Source organism: Macaca thibetana, chromosome 2, assembly GCF_024542745.1.
Source record: "Macaca thibetana thibetana isolate TM-01 chromosome 2, ASM2454274v1, whole genome shotgun sequence".
Classification (NCBI taxonomy): domain Eukaryota; kingdom Metazoa; phylum Chordata; class Mammalia; order Primates; family Cercopithecidae; genus Macaca; species Macaca thibetana.
The window spans coordinates 107,235,608-107,249,247 of NC_065579.1; the positions used below are offsets into that span (position 1 = coordinate 107,235,608).

Here is a 13,640-nt window from a genome sequence, read left to right on the forward strand (position 1 = left end):
GTGGGTCCCGGCTTTACTAAAGTTGAAGCACTCTGCGCCTTGTAAAGTGGGATTGAGTGAGAACATATTATGCGCTCTGGGCGCTGCTGGGGTTAGCGTTCCCTGGTGGCTCTGCGGAAGCCAGCTCCTGAATCTGTGTCCACACATGGGTAAAGATGAGTCATAAAAATGTGGCCAGGTGCCAAGTCCTGGATCGGGGAAGGACGGCTCCGTGACACCAGCTCTGAGGGGGCCAGCTGCCTTGGGGACCTATGGGGGGTCTTGGGGCAGCCAGTGGCTTCCAGAGGCTGGGGAGGGTTTTCTCTACCAGTCCTGTCTCCATGAGAGGTGGCGGCAGGCCTGGGGCAAGGGTGCCATAGACTGGAGCTATTTCTACAGCTGCAGAGACGACGCTCCCCTTCCTCAGCATGACTGGCCAGAAGCCTCGTCTCTGCGCACGTCTCCACTGCTCACCTTTTTGGCTCTGGATGAGATTGGGATTACACAGGGGAACACACTCCTTTCAGTGTCTGGGGGAAGAGTCTCCCCATGGGGTCCAGCAAGTAGGACCAGGCCCTTCCTCACAGCAGGTCTGCTCCCTTGGGGCACAGAGCACAGGCCCAGCCCGGACCCAGGGCTATATTAGGAGGCCAGGCTGGCCGGGACTGTGGGAAAGGTTCTGGGCAGCCAGAACCTCCTGGGGCAGGAGGGCATCCCTAGCAGGCGTCAGCCCTGAGCCAGGCACCACAAGCCCAGGCTCTGCCAGTCCAGCTCCGAAAAGAGCCACTGTCAGCCTGTCCATGGTCATAGTCTTGCCATCAAAACAGGACAGGCCTCTATAGGTCTTCTGAACCTGGCAGTTCCAGGCACATGGGGGACAGAGGACTGCAGAGGGAAGGGTCATGCAGGCTGAGAATCTGGTGTTCCTATGCCTCAGGCGGTCTGGTTGGAGCAGACTGTGGGAGGCTTATCCCCGCTGTTTGGAAGAGACAGTAGCTCAGGACACTGACTGCCAGAGAGGAATCTCAATCTGGCTTTGCCTTGGAGGGGACAAAAGCTGGCAAGGAGGCAGTGTGAACCAAAGTGCAGGGAGAGGGGTTTGGAGGTCCCCAGGTGCTGCAGAGCCTGCCGGCCCTCAGAGGCTTCTCAGCAGCTTCTGTGGAGGGCAGGGGGAGAGGTGGTCTCTGAGACCCCACCCACTTCACTCTGAGCAGTGTCATCATGGCCTGCTTTATGGAATAGGCTCCAGCTCAACTCCTCTGTAGTATAAAAGGGGAAACTGAGGCTCAGAAGAGTCTGAAGTCACAGGTCAGCACCGGGTCTCCACGTCCAAGGCAGCATGTGGCAGTGGCCATCATAGCACTTGTGCTATCCCCTGGGATCCTCCCAAATGGACATGTTCCATGTTCCCACCCTGTCCTCCCTCAATAGTGGCCAAAGCCAGGGACCAGCCAACACCTTCCAACCGCCGGGGCCACACGGGCATCCTCTTTATTGGTGCTTCCAAGGTGCTGGTGCGGAGCCCTTGGTCGAAGGGCCAGGACTGTGGGGCAGGGTGGCAGCCCCAGAGACAGCAGGGGCGAGGAAGTGCTGTGGCATAAAAAAGAGTTCCTGGGAAAGGCTCCTGTTTCTGAGCATTCGGGCAGCAAGGGGAGTGGTGCGCACTTCTCAGCCGAAGACACTCTTGGCGGGTCCGGCTTTGGGCTTCTCAAAGACAGTCTCGGTGCCTGTGCGGGTGCGGCTGAACACCGAGGGGGCGGCCGAGCCAGCTTGCTCTGTGGGAGGAGGCAAAGTCAGGGGCCAGCCTGGCTTCCCAGGAGGGAAGGTCCCTTATGATGGGTGCACCCTTTCCTGAGTCCAGGAATACTGGATTCTCAGAAAAGGATCCTTGACCACCTCCCCCCACCAGACACACACCTGCACCCCCACCCCCAGCCCCAGATGGCGTGAGGACACTCACCACACTCCCGCATGACCTGGTAGGTCTTGGACTTGATTTCTTGGTTCTTGGTCAGGTTTCCTCGGGCCCCCTTCAGGTCCTCCTCCTTCACAGGGGGACGCTTCTTCTTGATAGGGGCTTCCTGAGCACCAGCCTTGGAGATCCAAGAGCCTCATCTTACTACCCAAAGTCTCGAGGCGGGCACACCTACCTCTGTGCCTTGGCCCAAACCCCTCTTCTCTGTTCACTAAACCCAAGCCTATTCAAGGCTCTACTCCTCTTCCACAGAAAGCCTTCCCAACTATGCTCCACCTGCTGCAGGTCTCCCAGCTGTCTTGGTCTGACTTGCCCATGTGCCCTTCCCCTATAGCCTGGGAGCTCCTGGGAGCAGTGGCTGCTGCAGCCTCATACTGGTGTGTCTGTCTGCCTGGCCAAGCTCAGGGCTGGGCACAGTGGGGAACGGTGAAGGGGACTATCTCAGGTTGGGCAATACTAGGGCATTTGGTTAGTTCCAAAACCTGCTCACTGGGTGCCAAGGGGTCCCTCAAGGATTGCCCAAAAGCGCCAGTATTTACTTTGTGTCTTTGGGGCTGGAAATGGGGTAGAAGGACCAGATGCCCACAGAGTTACAGTCCAAAGTGCCACCCACCCACGGAGCAGGCAACAAGGACAATCCTCTCCCTTGGCAGACTGGTTTGTCCCTCCAGGGTGGGGGACACCCAGGCTCAGTGTTTAGCCTACCCCTCAACCCAGGTGCCTGTGAGTCTGAGACCTGCCTGTGCTTGGGTGCAGGTGCAGGCATTTCCTCCGTCAGCCTGGGACAGGCTCCTCAGAGCAACACACTACACCCCTGCACAGGGATGCACCCAGCTGTGCCCCTCCAGCCTCATGTGCACACACATACAGCTTCATGCATATATCATACACAGAGACAGACAGACCTATGTGTGTAGCTACACACAGCGTGCATGGCTGCAGGGGCCATAGCTACAAATGCACAAAGCTCTATACACTGAGTTACAGCAGCAGCACACACATGCATGCACACAAACGCGCCCCCCGCCCACACACACAGGCACATGCAGAGATCTATCTAAGCCCCCACCCCTAACATTTCTCTCCACTCCTCCTAACAAACCATGGAATACCACCAAAGCCACACAGAAGAGGGGTTCTTCAGGGGGTCCTCCCTGAGCCCCCATCTCCCAAGGGCTGCAGAGCCTCCAGTTCATGCTTGGGGCTCAGTTCAAGACACAGCTGCCAGAGCCGAAAGTGTCCAGGACTCCACCTCCACTCCCTCTGGCATCAACACAGCCCATGCTGGGCCCTCCTACCTGGGACATGGTGGGTATTGTGTAAGCGCTGGGTCTTTGAAGGTGCCTGTCTGGCAGGCGGCAGCTGCTGGAGAAGGTCTGAGCGGAGCCCAGCCTTCTGGAACTTATATAGCCTGCTTGCTTGTCCCGGAGAGCCACTGCCCCTCCTCCGGCAGGCTCCCTGATGATTCAGGTCCGCAGGGTCGCTGGCTTCAGAGTTTATTCTCAGCGATGAGAGGGGCTCCGAGTACTGCTGCCTGGGGCTTGCAGCCCTGATGAAAGCAGACGGCAGCAGAGACCCTGTGCCTTCCGGGACAGCTGCTTGATTCCCCCGGGGGAGGTGCTGGCACTGGTGGACTTGCTATGTGTTTACGGATGTGGGTCCTGGAATGTGTGACCATCTGAATTGTTCCTCTGCAAGGGTTCATCCCAGTGTGTGGGGTGGGTGTGGGGTGTCCCTGAGGGAACGGAGGGCCCTAGCCGGCTTGGACTGCTCCAAGCTTGTTTTTCTTCCTCTTCCATCCCTTCCCCTGGATTCCAGTGGAGAGATTTTCCACCCCTGCATGGTGGTAGAGCAGGAGCTTCCCGTGTCTGCTCCCTTTGCTCACGGCAAGCTCACTGGGCCCTGACAGCAAACCCAGAGAGAGAGGCTGCCGCAGGCCCACAGGTGGACAGCCTGAGGTAAAGGGGCCTGGGGAGTTGCTCAGCAAACCCAGAGAGAGAGGGGCTGCCGCAGGCCCACAGGTGGACAGCCTGAGGTACAGAGGCCTGGGGAGTTGCTCATGGTTTTGCTGATGTACTTGTCCTCTGTCCCATTCCAACTGCAAGTTCAGCGAGGGGGAGTAAGGGGTCTGGAAAGGACCAGGCAGGAAACCATGCTCAATGGTGATGGCACTGAGAGAAGTGGGAGGCAGGCTCAGGCTCAGGTCTCCGACTAGGTGCGGCCACCACAGGGAGGCTGGCCTGCAGGACAGTTTCAGTTGGGGGACAGTGAAGCCCACTCCAGGTATTGAGCTGTGGAGACAACAGGCCCAATCGCTCCCCTGGAAGGTCACTTAGCTCTTCTCTGCTAAAAGCTCCTAACACACTCCTCCTTGCAAGGGGAAGATCCCCCAGGGCACAGGACAGGACCCTAAGCCTGGAGTGGGTGTGGGGAATAGGTAGGCACAGGAGGTTGGGGCCCTCCCAGTGACAGACATATCTAAGTCCTTTTCAGTTTATGGAGATTATTTTTATCCTTGAAGGCTCCAGGCAGATGGAACCCAACCAGGCACTGACATTTGGTTATCCCAAATGCCACTCCATTGCTGTCATACTTTGAACCCCACCCCAATACCCCTCCTGCCATCCTGGCTCCAGGAGGCCAATGAGAGGACTGCCAGGCTTGATCTGAGACAAGTGCTGACATGAGGAATGCCCAGGATGTGGCACATGGGCGAAGAGGCTGCCGAGGGCAGGCCAGGCCTCGTGGGGGCCTTCCACTAGCTCCAGGGGTGCCCCTGCAGATGGCACCTGACGCTGACGCTCTACCCAGGGACCTGCCTTCCAGCCCTGCAGCCTCAGGGACGAGGATGTGGGCTGCTCACTGCTTATACTCTACCTCCCCAACATGACATCCTCCTCAGAGACGGACTTGCTTTAATTCTCACTAGCGAGGAAGTGGAGATGGACATGGCAAGAGCATGTTTGGGTTTTCCATGGGCAGATGCGGGCTCCCACTCCTGCCATGAGGCTCCGTAAGGTTCCTTCTCACTCTGGTCTCTGGGGAGAACTTTCTAATTCACAGGGGAATCTTTTTTGACCCTGCCAAGCTGTTTCACCTCCAGAGAACACACAAACAACCACCACAAATGTGATGGCTTCTTTTTTTAAAAAACTGTAATAAGATGCCAAACTTTATTGTAAACCATTTTACAATGTAAGTACATTATCTCTTTCATTTCAAAAAAACGTTTCTGTGAATCCTACCACCACCGATTAAGCACCCCCACTGGATGGCTGCTGAAGTGGGCCATGGTTTTGCTCGCATAGGTCTGACTTCTAACAAACTTCAGGAAAAGAAAAATCAAATTTAAAACAACCCAACCAACCAACCACCAACCAACCCAGGAGCTCAAGGTGCTCGTGGCAAGTCAGACCGTAAGTCCCTTACCGAAAGCCAAGCCCCTCAGAGCTGCCAGTGTTTCACAAAGTGAAACAGAGAGCTCTGCACTCTCAGCCGCAAACGTGTGAAACTTCTAAAAGCCAGCCCCACACTCTACGAGGCAGCTGCTCTGGCCGGTGGGAAGCTCCTTGTACTGCCTATCTTAGCCTGGCTGCGAAAAGGCCAGTGAACTGCAAGGGCAGAGTGGGCTGCCAGCTGGGCGCTGTTCCCTCCAGGGTTCTGAGGCAGCCTTTGGACATAAACTTGGGGCTGCAGCCTACAGGCTTACACTGCCTAAGGGAAGTCACAGCTTGGATTTGAGCCTTTTAACATTTTCCCTGAAGAAAGAGGCATGACAGGTGACATTAACCCATGACTCCCTGTTGCCAGGGAAGACACAAGTTAAAACTTGAGGAAGGAGACCACCAGCATGGCCGAGGGGCCACAGACCCTCCTCTTGCATGTGTGCAAGCTGAGTGGACCAAGAAGCCATCACCACCTGGGATCTCACCAACATCCCCCCTTGCCCCCGGGGTTGCCATTGTCAACAACCCTCTGACAGCAAAAGGAAATAACAGTATCAACCACCTCTTCCATTTGGATATGACAGTTCTACCTCATTAGTTTATTTCCAATAGTTACAAGAAATTTGTTCATGACCTTGACTTGCAAGGTTCCATCACAGGTGGCTTGGCTGAGGTCCAGATTTGGACAAATCGGATTGATAGCACACAATATCCAGTCAACGTCCCATCATTTCTCAGCACGGTGATGGATGCCATGTGGCCAGGTGAAGAGCTGCACCTCGTAAGGCACCTTGGAGCAGGTGGTGAGGAAACTCATCCCAGGGAGGGAGGGCAGCTCGGGAGGAAGTCCTGACCACAGCCCTCTGATGTGCTCTCATGGGATGGTGCACCACGGAAGAGCCCCCAGTGACTGCAGGAGGCACTCCTGGGGATACAGATTTGTGTGTGTGCACACACACATATACACGAGAAAGGGAAGGCCAAACACGAGAGGTGCCCTATGGTGAGACACCCTATTAGACCCCCATCCCCTGGTCAGCCAGCTACTAGCTGCAGCCCAGAGACTAAAGCCCTTTCTGAAAATCAGGATACAGGGAAAAACCATCACTCCTCAGCTACCTCTTTGTTCCCCAAACCCACTGCTCCCTGGGAACTGGGCCGAGCCTTCAGATGAGACCATCTGAGGTTTACATAACCCAGGGTTTGTTTCACAGCTTTCACAGATTATGGCTCTTCTATCCCCTGCCCTGTTTGGAAACATTAGGAGCTCAAGACTGAACATGAAGCTCTGATTGTGAGCTCCAGGAAGGTGGAAGAAATAGCTGCAGGCACAGGTTGTTCAAACCAAAATGAAACAGGAGGGAAGGAATCAGAACTGAGTCAGTGATGCCATGAGCGCCTCTTAGGAACATGAGTTCCTGACCGTCCTGTCAGGAACATGAGTCTTGGTCTTCCCAATGCGACTGAGAATGGCCTGGTTCCCGCCACTCTTCCCCACTAGAGAGCTGCTGGGGGAAATAATGGCTACCATAGCTGTGGATGGGAGGGAGCACAGAGTCAGTCTGAGCAGGAGCGACACCGGCAAAATTGCCTCCTACCGCAGTTACAGTCCCTGCTCCTCTCGGCATCCTGGCTCTGCACTCCTGGCGGAAGATGGGCTGAGGAGGCCTCCCTGATGTTCACCTTCAAGTCCAGAACAGGCAGGACTCTGAGAGGCAGACGGCAGTCCCAGGGTACCTGGTTTAACAGCTGGGTTCATGCGCCACAATTCGGACCCAATGTGCTTAAGTGAAACACATGTTCATGCAGGTCTAAAAGGAAGGTTCTAAGTGGAGTGGCCTCCTCTGCACTTGTCTCACTTAAAGTCCAGCCTGTCTCCCTTCTAGCTCACACCTTAGCAGTGTGGCTTCCTGTTCCTAACCATCCGTGGCCACCTCTGAGCTTGACAAACCACTGAGCAGTGCCCCTACCTTGCTGCTTCCACAGCAGGGAAACTGCCGGGGTCAGCCCATTCCACAGTCACTCAGGAAACTCCCAAAGCCACAGGGGCCTGTAGCCATGCTGAGGAGTAGGGGCCACTCCCCAGGGAGGGGACACGGCCTAGAAGCACCTTGCCCTGCCTGTGGTTTAGAGAGTGAGCTCTCTCACCCCTGCCTGCCTTAGCCACCTCAGCTTTGGAGGGCGAGAAAAACAGGATCACTTTGTGAGGCAGATGTTCTCCAGAATGCTGTGCAAAACAAATAGACGACACTAGGATGACAGGTACTAGGGCAGCAGGAGAGGAGGTTCCTGGTGCTGCGTCCAGAGGCTGGCTCTGAAGGCTGCAGCAGTGGGGGCTGAGAGGCCAAGACCACTTTAAATCGTGATTAGAGGCTCTGCAGACAGGCAGACCGCACTGGAGTCTGGTAGTCTTGGGTCCTCTGGACACAAAGACCTCTTAGCTAAGCTCCTTTCTTGGTCAAATTTAACTAAGACCTCTAATCTGCCAGCAGGAACGCTAGAGCTCGCCGGCCATGGACAGAGCTCTTCCTGTTCCACACACTCTGCAGCTCCTGGATCTGCATCCAGACCAGCTGCTCTAAGCTTGGGTCTGATCTTCACAGAACCACTGGGTTTGCTGATTCTAGAGAAGAGCCATCCTCCTTCCCTCCCCAATCATTTGTCTCATCTTATCATAGGGCATCATCTAACAATATTCCAAATAAAAAACTCCTTTTTCCTCCTGCCAGCCCACATCCCATGAAAGGCAAATAAACCCATTTCTTTGGGGATTAAAAAGAGTTTTTAAATACAATAGTATGAAAATATAACTTAAAAATATAAAAGTCAAACAGCATACGGAAGACTTAAAAATCTCTGTTTTGCCCATTAGTCCCATAAGTACTTTGTAGGAAATAAACACATACCCCCAACCCGGTAACACTGTCACAGCTCATAAAACCAGCTTCAGAAATCAATAGTTACAAAAGCCATTTCGAGTAAGAAAGCATTCCGTTTCCAAGTTGGTCAACGAGTCACTTTTAGCCCAAAGGCATTACATGTTCGCACTGCCCACAGCCGTGGTGAGGGAACCCACCCACGGTCTGTGTGCCTGTGCTTCCTTCCACCTTGCCACCTGGTCGGACATGGGGCAGGGCCTCAGGTCCCTCACAACACTGTCTGGGACGACAACAAACAAACACAACTCCTTCCTTGCATATTTGGTCAGTGTTTGTAGTGCAACTGAATGGGGACCTCCAGCCGCCCGTGGCCCCCTCGGGCGCTGGCTCCTCTTCCCTCTTTTTAAGTCACAGTAGTCTGGGGGCAGGCGAGAGCGGGCAGAGACAGCAAGAGGAGCAGAGGTAGAAAGGAAGGGCAGAGAGTGGGGAAGGAGCAATGCTGCGGGATGACCTCTGCACACCAGCGGCTGGCGGGGCCCTCCTGTCACCCCCAGCATGGGAATGTGTCATACGGGCAGGCCGAAGCGGTGCTTCTTTTTCTTCACAGGCTTGAGGGGGGTCAGTCTGCGGAGGTCCTCCTCCACGTCAGACTCCTCCATCTCGTCATCCGCCGAGATCAGGATCTAAGGCAGTGGAGAGGTAGGGCCCGAGTCACCCCCAGCAGGGCCTTCTTCATTTGCCCTCCGTGGACTCTGGGCCCTTCAAGTCTCATGTTTCTTTTGTGTGTGGTTTTTTTTTTTTTGGACAGAGTCTCACTCTGTCACCCAAGCTGGAGTGTCATGGCACGATCTCGGCTCATTGCAACCTCTGCCTCCTGAGTTCAACTGATTCTCCTGCCTCAGCCTACTGAGTAGCTGAGATTACAGGTGCGAGCCACCATGCCTGGTTAATTTTTTTTTTTTTTTTTTTTTTTTTTTGAGACGGAGTCTCACTCTGTCGCCCAGGCTGGAGTGCAGTGGCTGGATCTCAGCTCACTGCAAGCTCCGCCTCCCGGGTTCATGCCATTCTCCTGCCTCAGCCTCCCGAGTAGCTGGGACCACAGGCGCCTGCCACCTCGCCCAGCTAGTTTTTTGTATTTTTTAGTAGAGACGGGGTTTCACCATGTTAGCCAGGATGGTCTCGATCTCCTGACCTCGTGATCTGCCCCTCTCAGCCTCCCAAAGTGCTGGGATTACAGGCTTGAGCCACCGCGCCCGGCCCCAATTTTTTTTTTTTTTTTTTGCTACTTTTAGTAGACATGAGATTTCACTACGTTGGCCAGGCTGGTCTCAAACTCAAGTAATCCACCTGCTTCGGTCTCCCAAAGTGCTGGGATTGCAGGCATGAGCCACCATGCCTGGCCAAGTCTTACGTTTCTTTACAAGAGAGTGAGGGAACGCTCCCTATACTCAGTGAGACACACTAGCCTCCATAGGCCATGTTCACTCCAAGAACACTCATGGGCTACTGAAGCCAGCACTGAGTCAACAGACCCCCTTCCTCTGCTAATGTTCCCCACTTCTCGGTCCACCTCCAGGGGAACCGACCTCCACCAGGACAAACTCAGCAGGGATCTGCAGCCTAAGGTCACCCTGGCTAAAAAAAGCTCAACCATGACACATGCAGTTGTTGAAGCTGCCTTAAATACTGCAGAGGCAGACTGAAAAGCCTCTTTCAAAAGGAAGAGAAAGCATCTGTGGGCAAGGGGAGTCCAGCGTGGCTGCTGAGCCAACTCTGCAACTGCTGAAGACAAATAGCGGCACTTTGCTGTTCTAAGCCCCTGGAATGACTCAGCCATGCAGCTGGGGCAAACACACTCATTCCCTGCCTGCCTGCCTGGCTCCTTAGACCTCTGAATACCAGGGAAAGGTTGGAACCGCCTAGGTTGGGATAAGGAGGTCCAAAGTCCACCTGTGCAGGGAAACATGAACTCCTATTCTAGGGCAGGGCAAGCAGTCTCATCTCCTCTTCCCTGCACTGCTCCCTTGCAGGGCTTCCTGCCTCTAGTCTTGGTCCTGACCACCACACTCCCACTGCTCCTCACTGCCTGTACAAGCACATCCCAGTGCCTCAGCCTAGATCACAGGGCATCGCCCATCTAGCTCGGCCTGTGCCTCACTTCTTGTCCTTCTGTCCTGTGCTCCAGAATACAAGCCACAGTGCATTTCACACTATGGCCCAGACACCAAACCATGTGACTATGAATGCTCATGAGCTGCTGCTTCTGCCCGTAACACTGTTTGCCACTCACCTAATGTTCACCAAGCTCTCATGACAGGCGCTGGCCAGATTCTAGGGACAAGCACCTAGAGAAGACACGGCTTCCCCTCTGTCCTACTCATCTATTCGTCTTCTGAAACTCCCTCCAGGCTGTCCCAGGGCCCTCGTTGGGTTGTGCCTACGCCTCAATCTCAGAACATATTACGGTGTCATGACAAGCTACTTATGTGTCCACCTGCACCTCACCCATGCATCTGACGGACTCTCCAGGGAAGATGTTCGTCTCAGCTTTTCTGCAGCTCCCACCTGCACACAGTGCTCTCCGCCTCGGGAGCTTCCCAGGCCTCCCATGAGCTGGCCCTGCACGCAGATGTGGGGTGAGTGCTGCAGGGCCACCAGAACACATATCCTGGCCTCAAGGCTGCTATTCATGGCCACTGTTCTTCCCTGAGGTCCACAGAAGACCAGAAAATAAGGGGGGGATGAGGTTCCTCCTGTAAGGTCTGGTTACCCCTATATTTTAGAAGTTTCCAGCTGCCTTAGCCAACACTTCCCTTGCTCTTTAGTGGTGGGCAGAGATTCAAATACCCTAATGCTTGAAGGTCAACCGCCAGGCCCATGATGGTCCTTGCCAGCTCACCAAACAAGGCAGCACCTCCCTCTCCTGTCATCTCCACCAACAGAGGAACTGTCGCAGGCAAGCCACCCCCATCTGCTATGCCCCCCTGCCCTAGGCAGGCCCAAGGGACAGTGGGAATGGGTCCTGGCTGGACAGAGCTGTCTGTCCCTCCCTCATCTCTGGCTCAGCCTCTTCTCCCGTCCTTTGGCTCGCACTGTGACTTAGCACTCAAGGGAAGACCAAACACAAACATGAGACCAGAGACCCCCTTGGGCCAACGACGTGATGGCTTGGGCCCTTGGAGAGTCGGGGAGGCCCTACCTCAGACTCAGACTCCTCGTGGGATGCGGCCCTCCGGTAGCGGACCTTGCTCCCATTCCTTGAGTCCTGGTTGGCTCCCCTTTCTTCTAGCTTAGCTTTCGTCTTCCCCTTTCTCATGAGGAAATTGTCCACTACCCAAAACATCAAAGCCTGCGGGAAGGAAAAATGCAGGTTACTTTGGGATAAACCATTTTTCAAAGCAAAGCCGAGCAGCCCCCTATCCGCCCACTCCCATTCCAGGTTAAAAGATCCAGAGCTAGAGAAAGAAAAACCCAATCCAATCACCCTGCTATCTCCCAAAGCTTAGAAAGAGACTCCCAGTCTCCGTGTCCTCAGGTTCAGTTTTCTGATCAGTGTGTGCAAGGAACGTGCCCTGAGAAGTCTTTGTTGTGGTAATTGGGGGAACAGCCTGTTTGGGGCCTGGAAGCAAGGTCTCTGGACACGCGTTCCGGGACCCTCCCCACAGACTCCGTGTGGGTGGCCAGCACACCCTGCCATTGTCTGTTTGTCCCAGCTTCCCTCACCACTTCTGTTTCCTAACTTCTAGCCATTGTGCTCGGGAGTTTCTCAAGATCCGTGGTCAGGAATGAACGATGGGTACGTTTGAAACGATCCTGAACTAGAGGCTGGCGCTACACATGGGTGGGGCTTCTTGGTGGGAAGCCCCTTGGCAGGGAGGGCAAGATAAAGCTCCCAGGCCCCTCCATCCTGGATGGGGGCCCTGGGATGGGGCCTTGCCTTTTGAGGGGGTAATCATGCCATTTTCAGGTCTGGGGGTGGGAGAGGTGGCAAATGGTCACGCAAAAAGACCTAAGGGCTACAAAGTGAGCTTTCTGTCCGACTCAGAACTTTGGACAGGAACCCTGCCAGGCAGGGAGCAAACTGACGTAAAAACGCAACATGGCACTGACGTTGACAAAGAAGGGGACGATCAGCATGACGATGGCCAGCTTCAAGTCTGGGTTTTCAATGGGATTCAACAGGGCCACCTGTAAAGAGAAGCAGACTCAGTGAGGTAGGGAGAGGCCACTGAAGAGTGTGCCTGGGGTGGGTGGGTGGTACCCACAGGCCCTGAGGGAGCCTTAGCTTAGACGCTTCCCCCAAAGCCCAGTGGGAGCATCACCTCATGCCCAAGGTTCCCAGATGAGACTGTCCACAAGGAACCCTTGGAGACAACATGGAGCAGCTGGTGCTTCGGCAGCATTCCCCTCAGTGTGGACTTGCAAAGTGCAGTGGGCATACAGCCACCAAGCCAGGGCAAAGCAAGCAGTGCCCACCGGGAGAGTAGAGTGCAAGCTTCAAGGGGCTGGAGGAGTGAACTCAGCAGATGCTCATTATAGACACCAGCAAGGAGGCCCCAGACCACGTTCTAACAGAAATCCCACACCTCAACCACCCCGAAAAGACAACAGCTCTGAAAAGCCTTGGCTTATTTTCTTAAATAAAATCCAGCCACAAATAAAACCCAAAGGAGGCCAAGCTGAGCCACTTGCTCTCAAAGGCTTCTAGCTGGTCTTTCGTGGGCATTTGGGGATGAGGAGTGGGGGTTTATCTACACAGAACTGGGGTCAGAGGGCAGAGGCCAGGGTTGGAGAGCCCGTAGGCTGGCCAGGGCATCAGCACGCCGAAGGTCACAGACTGTGGAAGCTGCCTGTGGCACCAAATGGCTCAGTTAAACTATCAGCCAAGAGAGATGTGTGACAGGATATCTGCCGATGTAGAAACATGTGTCGCTGCAAGGCCTAAAAACCACCATCAGATGGTAGCAAGCCAAGGGCAGGGACTGTATTTCATTAGTTTTATACATCCCAAGGCTTCATCTAGAACAGACATTTAAAGTGGATGGACGCTAAGAATTGACAAGCTCTTTGGAGTAGTTGCCACATCAGACCAAATCCAGGACGCATTCACAGAGTTAAAACAGAAGTTTGGTTTTCCTAGAGTTGGTGTGTGTCGGTGATGGAGAGGAAGTGCTGCTTGCTCAGCGTGGCAAGGAGCTGCTAACGCAGGGACGAAGCAAACCTTTTTCCACTGAAGTATGAGGAGGACGATGAAGACGACAGATTTTTCAAAAATCATGATCACGATGTAAAGAGCGCACTGCCCGACCCAGGCTCCACACTGCAGAGGGTCTCCTGCAGGGACAGGCAGGTGCTTAGTCA

General features: G+C 54.6%; 2 protein-coding genes across 3 annotated transcripts in view; both read right to left on the reverse strand.

The window, feature by feature from the left end:
* Positions 1 to 1,446: 1,446 nt before the first annotated feature.
* MUSTN1 (musculoskeletal, embryonic nuclear protein 1) lies at positions 1,447 to 3,541 on the reverse strand. Of its 2 annotated transcripts, none has more exons than XM_050781103.1 (3): positions 3,253 to 3,541; positions 1,940 to 2,072; positions 1,447 to 1,754 (listed from the first exon to the last, which is right to left on the reverse strand). In XM_050781103.1, the coding sequence occupies exons 1-3, from the start codon at positions 3,259 to 3,261 to the stop codon at positions 1,648 to 1,650; spliced, it is 249 nt and encodes an 82-aa protein (XP_050637060.1). In that variant the 5' UTR covers positions 3,262 to 3,541; the 3' UTR covers positions 1,447 to 1,647. The 2 variants fall into 2 exon arrangements, with proteins under 2 accessions (XP_050637060.1, XP_050637061.1); XM_050781104.1 differs by lacking the exon at positions 3,253 to 3,541 and adding an exon at positions 3,057 to 3,223.
* Positions 3,542 to 5,101: 1,560 nt separating this feature from the next.
* STIMATE (STIM activating enhancer) overlaps positions 5,102 to 13,640 on the reverse strand; it is a 239,118-nt gene continuing 230,579 nt past the window's right edge. The window contains exons 6-9 of the mRNA XM_050781100.1: positions 13,501 to 13,613; positions 12,390 to 12,467; positions 11,479 to 11,628; positions 5,102 to 8,962 (exon numbers count right to left, since the gene is read on the reverse strand). Of these exons, the coding sequence (XP_050637057.1) occupies positions 8,846 to 8,962; positions 11,479 to 11,628; positions 12,390 to 12,467; positions 13,501 to 13,613 (458 nt within the window). The 3' untranslated portion in view covers positions 5,102 to 8,845. The remainder of the gene's footprint in view (positions 8,963 to 11,478; positions 11,629 to 12,389; positions 12,468 to 13,500; positions 13,614 to 13,640) is intronic.

Bases quoted from the DNA above. Each gene is read 5' to 3' on its own strand.
- MUSTN1 (XM_050781103.1), bottom strand. The intron at 1,755-1,939 runs GTGAGTGTCCTC...CTCCTCCCACAG, and splicing joins CCAGGTCATGCGGGAGTGTG to AGCAAGCTGGCTCGGCCGCC.